At 34.4% G+C, this 18,104-nt stretch overlaps 1 protein-coding gene across 1 annotated transcript in view; it reads left to right on the top strand.

Annotated features, from left to right (window-relative positions):
* Positions 1-1,291: 1,291 nt before the first annotated feature.
* The window catches only part of BTLA (B and T lymphocyte associated), a 28,525-nt gene continuing 11,712 nt past the window's right edge, over positions 1,292-18,104 (top strand). Inside the window, 1 exon segment of the mRNA XM_074211269.1 lies at positions 1,292-1,361. Coding sequence (XP_074067370.1) covers positions 1,292-1,361 — 70 coding nt within the window.

Genomic DNA, 18,104 nt, shown 5'->3' with positions numbered 1-18,104 from the left:
TAATAAGAACACTTACCTTCAAGGATTATTGTAGGAATCAAATGAAACAGTAATTTGTAAGGCTTGTACTACAATGGTAGTACTACATGGTAAACATTATGCGAAAGTCTTAGTTATTTTTATTATCTTGCAGAGTTATTTGAGGATAAAATGAGACAATAATTTTAAAGCACAGTGCAGTGCTTGCCATATAATAGGTTTTATATAAATATAAGATATATTTAGTGTTTATTTTTCCCTGCTACATTTGCTGATAATTATGTACGCAGTATTAAATACCATTTCATACTTTCCATAATTGCATGTATTTGAAGGTACATGTAAAAATTGACAGTAAATATAGATTAAGAGGTTTGGCAAAAGTAGAAGACAAGTGGAAATGTCTCTAAGGAAATAGCTTTGTCCAGAAGTCTTCTGTCATATAAGCCTGGCTTGGTCAATTTTTAAATTGCTACAGACAAAGAATTCAAAAAAACATCTTCTCTCAATTATATAAACACACTGTGAACTGTGGAAAATGATAAGATCACTGTTATAATCAAAACCACTTTTGAAATATCCCATCCTCCCCCCAAAATTCCCCCCCAAACAAACCTCCAAATCCTGGAGGAGCAGTTTAAATTGGAAAAATGTAATTTGTTTCACCTCATAAAACAAGATCAAAGCCATTTTATTGAATTTTCCTCTAAAGTCAAATCATCTTTTCTGTGAGCTAAAAACCTGAGGACTTGATCTCTAATAGAAAATGCTTGACTTCTCTAACCCTATAATCAAATTAAACTAGATGCTAGGATAAGACATGGGTTCTCACTCGAAACTTTCACAATGATGATACAAGGAGGGTTTTTTGGAAGGGAATTTCTAGAGGAAACAATTGTACTAGAAGAAACTGTGAAGTTAATCTTAATTCTCTTAAATGTTGCATCAACATGAATCTGTTTTGGAAGGGTTTTTTTTTAGGAAAAAACATGTAAGTTTATTCCTTCATTCCTGCAGTATTCTTACATCTTCAAGCAGAGTCAGTGTAGGAATTTACTTTGCTTGATTTGACATGCTTTTCATTTTTCTTTTCTGTACCAGTTAGGGGTGGGAGAGTGAGGAAGAGAGAAGGGAAGAGTGATAAGACTGCTTAGAAAGAAAGAAAGAAAGAAAGAAAGAAAGAAAGAAAGAAAGAAAGAAAGAAAGAAAGAAAGAGAGAGAGAGAGAGAAAGAAAGAAAGTTATTGAAGCATTTTTAAATATGCAAAGAAGAAAACGAAGATAAATAGATAGAAGGAAACCCAGAAAGAAACATGGGAAAGGAGTACAGCTTGGAAGTTACAGATAATGAAAAGTTACACTCAGAAGAAACTCAGACCAAAGGTGAGCCTGGGATTATTTTACCCCAAACTTGCAAAATGTTCTTAGTGACTAACAAGAACTGCAACTAACTGTACTTTACTAGTGCTTCAATCAGAGAAATTCTTGAATTGTGTCAAGCAGAAGCAAACTGAGGTCCAGAGCACAGAAAATTTGGCCTAAGTAGACAGCAATAAGACTTTACATTTGATCAAATCACTTTGAGCACGTTGAAAACTTGCAGTTTCTCAGTTTGAGCTATGGAGTTCTGAACGTCCAAAACACAAATCCAGACAAAGAGAATAATTCTACAATATCTATAATCAAAGCCTCAAGAAAAATCTACTTGCCTACAAGATAAGCCAGAATTCCTAGACTATTGAAGAAATAGTCTAAAAGTCATATTATAAATTAAATGAAATCTCTTCAGAAAAGAATTGACAATTAATTGAAAGCACTAGTTGAAAAAATTGGAAGGAGAATTAACAGCTTAGTACAAAAGATTAAAAACAACAACTACAACAAAACTTACCAATAAACAGTATCTTTGAAAATTAGAATTAACCAGAATCAACCAGAAATTAATAACTTTGAGACAACAGAAATATGAAAAAATAGAAAAAATAGAAAAAATACAAAAATCTCATTAAAAATTTGACCTAGAAAACAGGCAATGAAGAAAAAAATAAACAACTCATAATTATTGGACTACTTGACAGCCATAACCAGAAAAAGATTCTGGATTCCATATTTCAAGAAAATATTAATGAAAATTGCCTAGGTTTTTCAGAACCAGAATACAAAGTTAAAATAGAAAGAACTCACTGGCAATCTCTTAAAGAAATCCCAAAAGGAAAGTTCTTAGGAATCTCTCTTAGTCAAAATCCAGATCAAAATGAAAATACTACAAGAATCCAGAAAGAGTTTAAGTACTAAGTAGTCACAATCAGGTTCATATAAGATTTGTCATCCACAATATAAAGGACAGGACAGCTTATATTATGATATTCCACAAGACAAAATAGATGTTTGCAAATGAAAAATTTACTCAGATAATAAAAATAATCTTGTAGAAGAAAAACAGAGCTTTAAGAAATAAGATGACTTTTAATCATCCTTGTTGAAAACTCACAGATGAGTGGAAATTTCAAAATTCAAACTTAAAAGTGAAGAGAAACATAAAAAGTTATAAATATTTGAGCAATTGGATAGGACTATGCAAAGTCCATTAGAATATTTATTCTAATAATGAGGAAAAGAGAGTAAATAGTCTATCAGAAATCTAATTTCATCAAAAATCATAAAGGAAATTAAATAAAACAAAAAGCCAAGGAATGACTCATATTTTATATAATTAAAAGATTAAAGGAAAGAAAAATAAAAATCAAAACTCCAGAAATAAAAAGGTAAGGAAGAGGGAAACATGCTCTCACAGAATGTAGGTAGCAAGTAGAATAACACAGAAACTGAGCCTCATTTTCAAATGAATCAATCAAAAGAGGGTAGAATGAACATGCATAAAAAACTTAGTATAAAAAATATATTCAACTGAAAAGGGAAATGGGAGAGAACTAGGAGAAGCAAGAAAAGGGAACAGGAAAGAACTTAGACTCAGTGGGATAAGTCATTAAGCAAAGCAAATTCCATCTTCATAGAGTAGATTTTTGAATGGGGTTTAAAATGATGAAATATTCTTTACAGAAATGATGACCTGGGGCAGCTAGGTGGCACAGTGAATAAAGCACCAGCCCTAGAGTCAGGAGGACCTGAGTTCAAATCTACACACAGACTCTCAATAATTACCTAGTCGTGGACAAGTCACTTAAACCTTGCAAAAACAAAAAAACATTATTTGGAGAATAATTATTTGGAGAAATATAAATTACCCATGGGTAGGCCAAGCCAATATAATAAAAATGACAACATTAACTTATTCATTCAATGCTATATCAATTAAGCTCCCAAATGATTATTTTCTAGATAAGAAAAATGGCAATGAAATTCATTTGGAGAAACAAAAGATAAAAAAATATCAATAGAAAAATATATATATATATATATATATATATATATATATATATATATATATATATATATATATGAAAAGTGGGAAGGAAAGGGACCTAACAGTACTAGATGTGAAACTATACTAAAAATAGAAATCATTAAAATGATTTGGTACTTATTAAGAAATAGAGAGGTCATTCAGTGGAATAGATTAAGAACCTAACAATATAGAAGGGAGAAAAACCTAGTATCCTAGAGTTTGGTAAACTCAAAATCCCTACTTGATAAGGTACAGAATCACTGCTGGGAAAAACTCAAAAACAATCTGGTAGAAATTAGATACAAAACAACATCTCAAAGACTATTCCAAGAAAGGCTCCAAATGGATATCTGACAGATCTAAAAAGTCACAACCTAAGTAACTTATAGGAGAAAGGAAGACAATTCCTTAGAAATCTATAGATATAGAGTTTATTATCAAACAAAGAATAGAGAAGATTATCAAAGATAAAGTGGATGATTTTGCTTAAATGCAATTTACAAAAAGTTTCAACTCAAACAAAACTAAATGCAACTAAAATGAGAAAGAAAAGTCAACTGGGAAAAAAATCTTTATAGCAAATTTCCCTGATAATATTTTCATTTAGATGCAACCCCACTCCCAGAGTCCACTAATAGGGGACTCTTTTCTCACTGGTGGAGATGCATACAGGAAAGAGTTGGTGACAGTAAGAGGTTCAATATCTTCAGTTTTTCTTTGAATTCTCTTCCAATTTTGAGCTGTTCTGGGTCCTGCAGTCACTGGGTGCTTTTGACTTCCATCTTTAAGAGGGAAGTTGTTAAAGAAACTGATTAAAATCCATAAGAATAAGATCCCTTCCTCAACTAATCAATGATCAATGGATATTAATATGCAATTTTCAAAGAATGAAGTCCAAACTATCAACAACCATATTAAAAATACTCCAAATGATTAATATTTAGAGAAATTAAAATCAAAATAACTATGAGGTTTCACTGAACATCCATCATATTGGCAGAGAGGATAGAAAATGAATATAACAAATATTGGTGGGGTTACTGGAAAAATGCCCTATTAACGCATTATTGGTAGAGCTATGAATTAGTAAAAACATTCTAAAGATATAAATTCACTCCCATGCTCCTAAAATGACAAAATGAAGCATATTGTTTGACCCAGAAATGCTATTGATCCATATCTTATGTAGTTCAAAGAAAGAAGAAAAAGACAACTTCTTATAAAAATATTCATATCATCTATTTTTGTATCTGTGAAGAAATGGAGAATAACTGAACAAATGATGATATATATATAAATATAATGGGATGTTATTTCACCTTAAGTGATGAAAGGAATGGTTTTAGGGAAACTTAAGAATACTAGTATGAGGGGCGGCTAGGTGGTGCAGTGGATAAAGCACTGGCCCTGGAGTCAGGAGTACCTGGGTTCAAATCCAGTCTCAGACTCTTAATAATTACCTAGCTGTGTGGCCTTGGGCAAGCCGCTTAACCCCATTGCCTTGCAAAAAAAAAAATAATTAATTAAAAATAAATTTAAAAAAAAGAATACTAGTATGAAATGAAATACAATAACAAATACATTCTAAAGACAACATTGAAAGACTTTAGAACTCTTATCAATACAGTAACCAATCAGGTTTTAGAGACTAATAACAAAGCATACCACCCACTTCCTGATATTTTTAAAGATGCACAATGCAAGAATTTGTTTTCTTCATTATATGTCGTTGTTACAAGGTCTTTATTTTTGACTAGAGATTGAGGAAATTGAAAAATTGAGTTAATTGAACAAAAGGCATAATTATATCTTAAAGTTATTATATATTAAAGGGAAAAAGTTGTATAAAAAGGGATCTTCAGTTTTATGTGCTTATGAAACTCATTTTCTCTTCTGCTTTGAACATCTAAATGTTCATTTTATTTGATGTTTGCCAAGTTCAGAACAAAAAGAAAAATTGAAAACTCCCTACAATGTTTATAGTTAATGCTTTATCAGTTTTAGCAGCTTATAAATAAAAGTCTTAAGTTTAATCTCTCCACAAACTAATATTTCCTCAGATCACAAGCTTGATCTTTACATGAAAGAGAAAAAATGTTTAATTGATGATATGACCATATGTTTGCTGTAAAAAAGAATAATCAACAAATTCATTAATTAGATTATCTACAAGAATGAGTTGTTTATTTGTTGATTGTGATGGAAAGGTCTGTAAATTTTTCCACAACAGGGAAGTAAGTTCAATGTTCTCAGTAGTTTTTGTAACAGGAGCAGATACTCTCAATAACAAAATTATAATGACTCAAAAACATGATTCAGATAAGAAAGAAAGAGAGACTATATCTACAGGTATTAGAGAAAATGCCCAGGAAACTCGATAAACAAATTAGATACATAGAAAACGGGAACTCATTGAACACTTGAGATGTTCAGAAAATGAAAACAAAGACATAACTGACATAACTGAAGATAAATAAAGAATGTTAATGTTTTGTAAGAATAAGGTCAGAAGTTCATAATCTCTCAGGACTGTGGGAAGGTAAAAAGTCCTTTCCCCTTTTCTTCCTTGCTGCCCCACCTTGTGCTATATTGAGGATAAGTGGATAATTAAGGAAATTTCTGGTCATAAGACTGGAGGAACAATAATTTAAGGAAATGAAAACATTTGAGGATTTGAATGATAAGGGGCTAAGGAAGATTATTTTAAGGTTATCTTTAAAATCATATTTATTTTATTTTTTTAAGTTTTATTAATGTTTTTTGTTTCTGACACCATGGTACCTTTCCAATATGTCCACCTTTTCCCCTGCTACCCTTCCTAATAACATTAGCAACAACCAAATAGTAAGCAAAAAAACTGTGATATATTTTGTTTCTAGAAGACAAATTATGAAACTAATCTCCTTCTCAAAGAAATTAGAGTTTGGGAAAGAGAAGATAATTATAGATCTTGAAAATTATTCAACAGATACATTTATTTTCTCACTTGGTTTTGCTTAACTACTTTATTCCTTTTTTACTTATTAGTTTTGTGACCTTAGACTTGTCACTTAACCACTCTGGATCTCAGTTGACTCATTTATAAAATAAAGAAGTTGGACTAGAAAGGTGCTAAAGCATAGTCTATGATCCTATGGACTATTATCAAAAATTGTGATTTGTATAAATGGTATGATGGAAGGATTGCTTGATTAGGTAGGTAGACCCAGGTTGTAGTTTTAGTTTTTCTGGTCATATGCCTTTGGACAAGTTACCTGACTTCTCTAAACCTTAATTTCAATTTTATATGAGAAGAACAATAGAACAGTGGAGAATACAGAAATAGGTGCAAGGGGAGATGAGAAGTTTAGATAACACACTGTCCCTGACTTAAAGTATAGTACCAGAGTAGGAGAATATGCTATGCAACATAAACTATAATTTGCGACATTACATTTTAAGATCTCACTAGAGTTTTCTCGGCAAAGATATTGAAGTGATTTGCCATTTCCTTCTCCAGCTCATTTTACAAATAAGCAGAGTAAGGTGACTTGCCAAGGATGACAAAACTAGTAAGTATCTGATGTCAAATTTTAACTCACTAAGATGGGTTTTTCTGACTTTAGGTTTGGCACTCTTTCTACTGTGTCATTTAATTACCCAAAGTACTGTGCTAGGGTTGATGAAGTTGTTTATCATATAGGAAATGAGAAATCAGGAAAGCATTCTTGGAGTTAAGCTTTAAAGGATAAGTAGTAATTAGAGGAAAAGGGAAGAGCCAAAGCAAAATAATAGTGATATAAAAGGACTGCAGACCTTTGGAGAATACTCATGTAGAGAGGTCAGAGACAGGAAGAAGATTGAGCAAAGGAGACAGAAAAAGACTACTCAGGAAGGTAAAATAAAGGAGGATGAAGCAAAAAGTGGTGTATTTGAAACCAAGAAAGGAGAATGTAACCAGTAGGAAATGATAATCAATCATGTCAAAAGGCTAGAAAAATCAAGAAAGATAAAGTCTAAAAAAAAGGGGGTCATTGAATTTGTTAACTGGGAAGTTAGTAGTCACCTTTGGGAGAATACTTTCAATGATTGAGGTGGAAAAAAAGTTGTTGAGAAATTGAGAGAAGTGGAAGATGGCCTCTGAGGGAGTTCACACTGGGTGACTTCATCTCCTCAGAAAATCATAAGGCCAAATAATCTTATTTATGGGTGGGGGGGAGGATTTGGCTTCTGACTAAGAAATGAAAAAAATGTTTTGAACTATCATTATGGGAGATGAGATGATGCTAGAGAATTAGATAGTTGGTCAGAAGTGAAAGCTTTAATGAGGTTATGCAATTTGTTTCTTCTTAAAATAGTACTTGATTGTGAAGTTATTTTGAAGATCAATTTAATAAATTTGGTATAAAGTACTTTCTTTGTGCAAAGGATTATATCAGATATAGGGCATAAAAAGACAAAAAATAAACAACTGTACCCTCATGAAGTTTCCATTCTACTTAGATAATACAGCATATACATGAATGCACAAATATAAGTTATTTGGAATAGGGACAACTAGAAGGAATCAGAAAATTGGAGAAGATGATATTGAGGAGGTAGTGTTATGCAATAGACCTTGAACAAGTCACATACTTTGGCTTAAATAGGAACAGAGAAGTATATTGTTGGTATGAAGGAACTGTGTGCTCAGGTTGTCAGAGGGATTGTCAACATAAATATTGATATTCCAGAGGGTAATGGGAGACAATGAGATAGTGAGAGAGAGAGATAGGGAGTCAGATATTTAAGTCACTGAAAAAATTAAAATGATTTTGAAGTTAGGAGATGACAGCAATAAGGCTGGAAGGAGGGTAATAAGAGCATTAGTCCTAAACTTTGAAATGGAAAAGGTCATTAAGAGTTGGTAGTAGAATAGCCTGGAGTTAACAGAGGAGAAGATGGAGTGCATCCAATTTTCCTCCTGATTCTTCAAGTCAGGGAAAGTGGACACTTCAAGGATTTGATGCCCTCATGGTTGAAAGTCAGTTTCTTGTAAAACTGTAAAAGTAGAAAGAATTTTGGTTGAAAAGTTATAGATAAAGTTTAAGTTGTTTAAAAAAATTCAGAAATTTCAAAAATGAAGGGCTCAATGAGAGGTCAATCAAATTAGAATTGTGTTGGGGAAGAGTAGAAGCATTGAAGATGGGATGAAGGACTTTGAAAAGTATACCAAATACCAGTTACACCCTATACTTTGAATGGCACAAGACCAGATAATCAAGAATTGGGAACCATTACAGAGATAGCTGAATCTGATTTGTTATGTTCCTTTAATGGAGAGCTCACTGAATTAACAAGGTATATTGGTATATTCTCCATGAAATAATAATCTCCCCAAATATCCTCTATTCCTTGATTGAGAGAGCTGACACCTGTCTCACAAAATTGCTGTGAGAATCAAAAGAAATATGTACATAGAGTTTTAAGGGATATATACAATTATTTCATAGATATTATAAACTTCAAAATGGAAACTACTAGCAAATCAGTTCTTCAATTCTTTTGGGATTAAAGAATTGTTTGGCAGTATTGAGAGGTTGTGATTTACCCACTGGTCACTTACCCAGATCATGTCAGAAGTAGAATCCAGGTCTTCCTGACTTGAATAACATTATTCCTTGCTTTCTGACCTGTGATTTCATTGGTATAAGGAACTCCTGATGAGAAAATTCTTTTGACCATGACCACTAATTCTCTCTCTGTGATCTTCTATTCCTCAAACTAAGATCAGTCATGGTCATTTACCTTGAGGTACTACCAAATGTTTCTGTTTCCTACTGTCCCTAAATGACTCTAGAACTATAACTCCTCTCCCCAATTGGTCTCCTCATCAAAGACCCAAGATTGCTAGAATCCAGACTGGGGAAATAATTGATATCTTCTGGTTTCTAAGTCACTACCCTCTAGACTAGATAAAAATCCCTTCTTGTTTAATTGGATATGTGTTAGCCAATACTAGTCGCATCAATAATGACTTTCATCAAAATGGACAAACTCAAGGGGAAAAAAATTGAGATTATCTGTGGAATTTCCCTTGGATTGTCAATGTTTTAGAAGGGAGATTGGATGGTAATCTGGAAAATTTTTGTCTTTTTACTATAGGTCAGTGTTTTTTTAGCCTATTTAGATGACAAGTTACCTAAGGTGAAGCACCACTATTTAAGAACTTTGAACTTATATTTAGCAGATGAATTATAGTCAAACTCACCTATTATGAAGGAGCTATTTTCTTCTTCTAACAAACATTAGAAATCTAGGACTGGGTTTATGATTATCTTTAGTCTCAAATCCACAAAATTCATAAATTTTTTCTATTATATGCCTATCCCTTTCACCAGTGTAGATCTCTGTCCCTCCATATCAAATAGACATTTTTTCATGAATTGTTATGACTTTCCCCTATCTACTCACCCTTTCAATACTACATGTTACCTAGACTTTTGGCATTAAACTTTCCAAATTTAAGTAAATAGGTACTCAGATAAAAAGTATATAAAGTTTATCACCTAGTAAATAAAGTGTTAGGTTTGAAATTTTGGCTCAGATCTTACTCTTATTAACTGTGTAGTCCTTGGTAAGTCACTTTACCTCTCTGTGCCTCAATTTTCTTAATAGTAAAATGAGTGGATTGGACTAGGTGGTCTCTAAGTTCTCTTCCAACACCAGTTCTATGATCATATCAGTCTTTGGATATCTCCATTTTACAGATGGTGAGTAAGGTATCTTCTGAATAGGCATATACTGTTGTGGGTACAAGAAGAATCAATATATAAATGCTGATCAGAGCAGCACTCCTCAAATACTCATTATGGGGACATAAGAAGAAAAAGGAAGGCAAATGTGTTTGTAATTGCCATTACTGTGCTTTCCAGACTCCCCACCTCCCCTTTTCAGAGCACACTTTTATAACATACAGCTTGCCATGACCACTGACTCTAGGGTCTAACACTCCTCAAACTAAGGTCAGTCATGGTTATTCACCTTGCAATAACACCAGATGTTTCTCTATTTCCTGGTGCCACTAAATGTAGATCTACAACTAATCACTCCCCTCCCCAGTTGGTCCCCTTATAGAAGAACCAACCTTGCCAGTATCCAGACATAAAAAATTAAGTTTCTAAGAAATATGACACTTTACTTATTCAAGAAAATTAAAAAGAATACACTGGGGAAAGAATTCAGACCTTCTGGTTTCTAGGTCACCTCTTGTTTGACTATTTTTCCCAATGCTAACAGCATCAGTATGAAGGACATTCATTAAAGTGGAGAAACTCAAGGGGAAAGAATTGGGGATATTTGTGGGGATTTTCTTTAGATTGTCAATGTCTTAGAAGGGAGACTGAGTAGTTTTGGAGGGATTTTTGTTCCTTTAATATATCAGTATTTTTACTTTTTTATTTTAATAACCTATTCAGATGGCAAATTATCTAAGGTGTAGCATCACCATTTAAAAAACTATAACATATCTCTCTCTCTCTCTCGTAAGCCACATATTGTGTGATTCTGGTTTTTAATCTACTCTGCTATTCACTTACATTTTAAGGGATAGTTCATCCCATTCACATTCAAAGATATAATCACTAACTCTTTATTGACCTCCATGCTATCTTCCCTCTGTTTCAATTTCCCCTCCTTCCCCCTTTATCCATATTCCCCAGTATTTTGTTTCCGAATACCATCACCTTCAGTGTGTTTTCCCTCCTATATCAACCCTCCTCCCCTTTCTTTCCCCTTTTACTTTTCCCCTTCCTCCTTCCCTTCCTTCTGTTAGTTTCCCCTTTTCCCTCCCCCTCCCCTTCTCCCCCTCCCCTTCTCCCCCTTTAATACTTGAAAGGTAAGACAAGTTTCTTAACTGAGTGTGTGTAAGTTAACTTTAAGCGAAGTCTGATGAGAAGAAGATTCAGGTGGTTCTAAACTCCTCCTTTCTTCCTCTCTATTGCAATAAGTTTTTTGTACATCTTAATGTAATGTGATTTACCCCATTTAGTCTTCTCCATCCTCCCTTCTCCTTACTGTCCCCCTTTTTAAGGAAGTATTGTTTTTAAATTATTCTGAGTCACAGAAAAGTCTTGAGTGTCCATCACTTCTGGCTAAGTACATTCTCTCTAATAGAGTTACAATTCTTGAGAGTTGTTAGAGTCTTTCCTCCCATCTAAGGATATAGCCAGTTTCATCTTATTGGATAGTAGGATTTTTTTCCCCCTTTCCCATTTTTCTTAACCTTTTCATGTGTTTCTTGATCCTCCTGTTTGATGTCCAGATTTTCTTTTTAGCTCTGGTCTTTTTATCAGGAAATGTTGGAATTCTCCCATTTTGTTAAATGTCCATCTTTTCCCCTGGAAGAGAAGGCTCAGCTTTGCCAAATAGTGGATTTTTGGCTGCATTCCTAGCTCCCTTGCTCTTTGGAATATCTCATTCCAGGCCTTTGATCCCTTAATGTTGTTGCCATCAGGTCCTGAATAATCCTTACTGTGGCTCCTTGGTATTTAAATTGTTTCTTTCTGGCTGCTTGCAGGATTTTCTCTTTTATCTGATAATTCTGGAATTTGGCCATAATATTTCTTGGTGTTTTCATTGATCTCTTTCTGGAGGGGATCCATGCATTCTTGCCCTCTGGTTCCATGACATCAGGACAGTTTTTTGTCACTAAATCCTGTAATATTAAGTCCATGTTTCCAGGAAGTTTTCAGGAAGTCTAATAATCCTTAGGTTGCCCTTCTTGATTGGCTCTTGAGGTTAGGGGTTTTGCTGATAAAGTATTTTACATTTTCCTCTATTTTTTTGATCTTTTGATTTTGTTTAACAGAATCTTGTTGCCTCATGAAGTCATTAGTTTCCACAGACTCCATTCTTTTTTTTAGAGAAGAATTTTCTTCATTTACCTTTTGCAACTTCTTTTCCAATTGGTCAATTCGATTTTTGAAGGTGTTTTCCCTTTGCCCTAGTTTTGAGAGAATTATTTTCTTTTCATATTTGTCCAAATGTATTTTCCAAGGATTTGTTTTCTTGTTGCAAGATGTTAATTTTCTCTTGCAATGTGTTAATTTTCTCTTGAGTTTCTTTTTCCAGTTTTTCCAATTGATATTTAAACTCCTTTCTATTTTCTTCAAGGAAGTCTTTCTGGGCTGGAGACCAATTCATATTCTCCTCAGAAGAACTAGATCTCTCTGGGTTAGAATCTGGCTCTTCTAAGTATTTCTCCATGGGTCCCCCTTTCGGGGGGATTTCATCATTTTTCTAGGATCTTGTGTTGGAGGGAGTGGCTGGCTCTCAGAGGTTACTTTCTTCACTTGACTTAGTAATTCCACCGAACGGCCAGGAGGGAGTGCTGGTTGCTTTCTCTGGAGTGATGGAAGCTTTCTCCCAATCTTGGAGGGAGTGAGGAGGGGGTGAGGAGGGGGTGAGGAGGGGGTGAAGAGGGTCAGCAGGGTTTGAGTTGACCTTGAACAATGGGCTGGTCCTGGGGGGGGGATGAGTCTTTGTAGTCCACACGTAAGCCTGAGGGGGGGGGGGCTACAATTTATTCCTGGAAGAATGCTTCCCTAAAAGTATAGAGCTTAAGTCTCACACCCAGCTGGATGATTTCCAGGTGTGAAGACCCCCCACCCCCACCCCAGGCTAAAGACTCTGTGGCTAAAGTTGGTTAAGCCTCTGCAGCTGAGTCTAGTCCTCTGGCTTCCCCCAGCTGCCATCCATGCACCTGCCCTCTGGTCTCTGCTCCCAGTTTACCCACCATCCACTGAGACAGACCTTGTTGGTAGTTGTTCTTCTCCTAGCTTCTTTTTCTGGGTTTTGTTGATCAAGTTTCTGTTAAGAGGTTTCTTTCATGTTATTTTTGAGAGGATACCAGGGGCACTGTCTTCTCTATGCCATCTTGACCAGAAGTCCCCATCATCATCCATTTTTACACTAGTTCTTTTTAGTTGATTCTTTCTAAGAACATAGAGATTCTCTAAGCACTGCATCTTAGTTGAAAATATCATGGGAAATTAAGATGAAAAGGAAACAGAGAGATCTTAGACCAATTACTTCATTTTATACATAAGGAAACTGAAGTTCACAAGTTTGAAATGACCTGCTCAGGGATATATGGTCAGCAACAAACTAAGGCTACAATCCAAGTCTGTCAACTCTCCAACACATTATTTAGTATAAAAAGCAGCCTCCCAGAAATTTCTGAATAACTGGTTAAAGATCTTGAAGTATCTAACCATAACTAGAGTGGGGCCATTGAGGCTTTGCCTGAAATTTATTAGGTATAAAAATTCAAAGTAATTATATTAAAGGATTATGCAATTTTAAAATTTGTTACATTTTCATATTTATAGTATTTCATTTCCTCAACAGGGTAGAAACAATTGACTTCAGCATTCATTTAGTTGAGATAACAGAATAATTATCTATGGTTATCTGTACATTGTTAACTCTACCCTTCTGCGAACAATTCTAGTAATTAATTCTATTTCCTGCTTAACCAATATAGATTATTTGTATTATTTTCATATCTTGAAATAGAAAATTGATCCTGCATGATCCTGGTATATTGTTTGCCAAAATTTCTAGATAGAATAGGGCTCACGAAAGAGATTGAAGTAGCTTTTTTCCAACATCATTCAATGAAAAATAAGGCCATGCATGTGATCCAGAATTACAGACTATAAATGCTATACATAAACATTTCACAAGACTTATGTGAAAAATTAGAATTATTACAAGAAAAATGAACATTCATGTGGAACCCTAAGCTCACAATCCAAAAAGAAGTTTGCATATTTGTGAAATTGTATCAAAGAGAGGAGAAACAGAATTTTCCACTTAAATAGATATGTCAGGGGAGGAAAATCATTAGGGTAGTAAAAGCAGCATTCTTTCCCCTTGGGAATTGCTAGACTATGAAGATATTATGGGCCATTCATCTACAAGGGTCCCAATTACACAAGCAGTCTCCCAGTCTTGTGCAGATTGATTAGCAGCTGTCTCTGGGATGCACAGAGAATCTTTATTGGGGTGCATACAGCAAATTATATCAGCTGGGGGATTGCTTCATCCTTGACATATACAGGCATACTCTAGACCCAGTGCTTCTGGAAAATATGAAAACTCAAAAGGACAAGTCCCTGAGTATGTCTATTATGATCACAGTATTTCCATTTTCATTGAAAATAAAATATAAAAAAAAATAGGACTGGAAAAATGTCACATGAAGGTTTTTGTTTCTTTGGGTCTGTACCTTTGATTTCAATTGTGTGCGGAACTTAAAGTGTGGAAATTTTCTCTGACAATGCAGAGTAACCAATGTTTTAGTCAAAAACCTTGGAGAGTTACCTAGATAATCATGAGGTTAAGTTAATTTTCCATGATCACATTCAAAGTCAGGACTTGAATATGAATCTTTCCTGACTCCAAGGCTATTCTTCTACTCTATGTGGCTTAGATAAGAGCAAAAGTTTCTTGATAGTAATTGTTTTTTAAACAATGGAATGAACAAACAAAAAAAGAGAGAGAGGATCTTTTTCCTTTGAAGAATATTGAAAAGGTCTCTTGGCATTGTTAATGGCATAGGTCTAGGAGAATTAATCTGATGACCTCTATGTCTTGTGATTTTATAATTCATTTTCCCCTCTTTCAGGGAATTCTATTTGTTTCAGCCCTTCGGTTGAGAGAGGCACCATTTTGAACATTTCACAAGGGAAATCACTAACACTTACCTGTCCAGTGAATACATGTAGCAATATTCTGAATGTTTCTTGGAGCAAGGTCAATGGACTAACAGAAAACTTCAATCTTTGGCTTGGACTTTCCAAGACTTCACAATGGAATAAAGAGAAGATTTTGGATCTGAATTTTGACCATGCACTTGTTGATGATAGTAGCTCCTTATTGATGTACTGTTAGCTCTTTAAATGATAATGCTATATTCCCCAGTCATCTCATAGTTACCAATGTAACAAGTGAGTATCAACAACAAAGTTCAGGCATCTATGTAACAAGTGAGTATCAGCAGTAAGGTCCATTTTTCTAATGGACATTATTATCATCTTATTTTATGGAAGCTTGCTTAATTTTCTGTACTCTTTTAGGGGGTGGGAGAGTTTCACTCCTGTTCATTTCATTGGTAAAGTGAAATCCCCCATGGGGAAAATGTTCTCAAAGTTACTGTTCTGCAACTCAAAAGTCTTAGAGAGATTTTTGAAGCATTACTTTTGAAAAGAGATGAGGTACTTGTTTTAATGGCTACTAGTCAATGAAAAAAATTATCACTCCTGAGAGTACTGTAGCAGTTCATGCTAGGTAGTTTTTCTTTTTTATATTCATTCATTTATTCATTTGTTCAATTAATATTTATTGTGTTCCTCTTATATTCAAAGCAATTTGCCAGGCACAATAGTGAATACTTGGACTACTGGCTAGCACAGTGGGAAAAAAAAGCACTGGTCTTGGAATCAGGAAGCAGGAACTCTTCTTCATGAGTTCTAATCTGTCTCAGATTCTAGCTAATCAAGTCACTTAACCCTTTTTGCCTCATTTTCCTCATCTGTAAAATGAGCTGAAAAGGCAATGACAAACTATTTCAGTGTTTCTTCCAGGAAAACTACAAAGTGTGTGTGTGTGTGTGGGGGGGTTGACAAAGAGTTGAACATGACTAATTCACAAAACAAGAAGAAATCTAGACTTCAGTTTCAATCTTTTCCCTTACTTCATGCTACATTCTATTGTAGTTAAATTATTAGACATTTTTATTTGGATGTACTATTCACATCTCAACTTTAACAGATGTAAAATTGAACATCCTTTATCACTACTATGTACTTATCACTACATCACTACTGCTCCTTCCCAAATTTCTTTTTGGCAAGGCAATGGAGTTAAGAATCTTGTCCAAGATCACACAGCAGGGCAATTGTTAAATGTCTGATGTCAGATTTGAACTCAGGTCTTCCTGACTCCAGGACAGGTGCTCTATTCACTGCACCATCTAGCTGCTCCCTTCCCAGCTTTTTTTTTAATTCATGCTGATGATAAATTGAAATATCTAATTTATAAAGGCCAAGGACACTCACTACACATTAGGCCACTGCCAGGTGGCTTGACTTTTGTCTTGCCATTGGACTTCAGTGACTCTAGAGGAGAGATTGAGGCTGATAACTTTGCACAGCCCCATCTCACTTAAATCTACTTCCTACACAAGTCAAGATAAGATCCTCATAATTGATCCCCTTCAAGAATGAAGAAGAACAATAACAACAAACATTTCAACTATTGACCAAAAGAGGTTGGGTGGTCCAGTGGAAAGAGAGCTAGATTTATTTTTAGGCTTCAAATACTGTCTCTATTCATATGTTATTATATGAGTAACCTTGACAAATTACTTAAATTTTCTGGGTCTCAGTTTCCTTATCCATAAAATGTAGAGGCTGGAATTGCTTTCCTTTGAGGTGATTTCTATTTCAAAATTTTTGATTCTTTATCCTTTGTTTTCCTTATTTATTCTCTTTCGAGACCTGGAACCCTCAAGGACTCTTAATTTTTTTATTTACTGCCTCCATCCAGATTGGAGAAGTTTTATCTATATCCAAAAAAGTGCTTATGAGGACTTATGTGCTTACAAGTGTTTATTATTCTTTTTCTTTCTTCTTGTTTTTGTTCTTTGTTCATCTTGTACTTGTTCTTGTTTTTCTTCTCCTTTTTGTTTTTCTTCTTCTGCATCTTCTGTTGTGGTCAAGTTTTTCTGAGTTGTGCCTGACTCAAGGTGATCTCATTTGGAATTTTCTTGACAAAGATATTGCAGTGATTTGCCATGTTCTTCTCCATCTCATTTTAGTAATGAGGAAACTGAGATAAACAGGGTTACATGACTTGCTCAGGGTCAAACCGCTAATAATGACTGACACCAGAATTGGACTCACAAAGATGAGTCTGCTTCTAGGTCTGGTGCTCTAGCTGCCCTGAGCTAACTGATATCCCCCCCCCCAAAAAAAAAAAACAAAGAGTTTATGAGTTTAAGTTTACCTTTCTTCTGTTGTACTTTGAGTCAATTGGATCAATATATGAGAAGAAGAAAAGGATCCTTAATTTATCACACTTTATATGTCAGACACTAAGCTAAGGAGCTTTACAAATACTGTCTTATTTGATTCTCACAACAACCCAGGAAGGTAGGTGCTATAATTATCAGACTTGCCCAGTGTTACACAGCTAATAAAAAACCGGAAAAATTTAAACAATCTTCCAGTGCTCTATTCATTGAGCTAACTAGTTGTTCCATTTGAGTAGTTTTTGTCTAAAAGGACTATATTATTCGTGTGAGTAATCTAAAGAGGAAGTAAAAACAGAGGGAGAGCATCAGAAATGATCTTTTTTTTCCCTTCAAGCAGTAAATATTACCCAGAAATGTTACCAAAGGACTTTGCTAATTGTGACTCCTGTTAGTTTCTATACTTAGAGGAAATACCATATGATAGACTGATTCCTTTTATAGTTCCACAGAACTATATAGAAAGAGATTAAAAACATGCAAAATTATTGTTTCAAGAACCAAGTCTTCAGGCCTAAGAATTGGCTTTAAACACATATTTTTGGAGTGATAGCTAACTGCTTTACCATAAATCAAGTTTCAGAGAAACTTCCATTCACTTAATTGTCTGGATTCAAGTTCATCTGCTACAATTTTCATGCACATTTCCTTTTAATGATCTCTT

The sequence above is a fragment of the Macrotis lagotis genome, chromosome 1 (genome assembly GCF_037893015.1).
Source record: "Macrotis lagotis isolate mMagLag1 chromosome 1, bilby.v1.9.chrom.fasta, whole genome shotgun sequence".
Taxonomy (NCBI): Eukaryota; Metazoa; Chordata; class Mammalia; order Peramelemorphia; family Peramelidae; genus Macrotis; species Macrotis lagotis.
The sequence above is the reverse complement of the archived record's forward strand: the minus strand, read 5'-3'. Positions and strand labels throughout refer to the sequence as shown.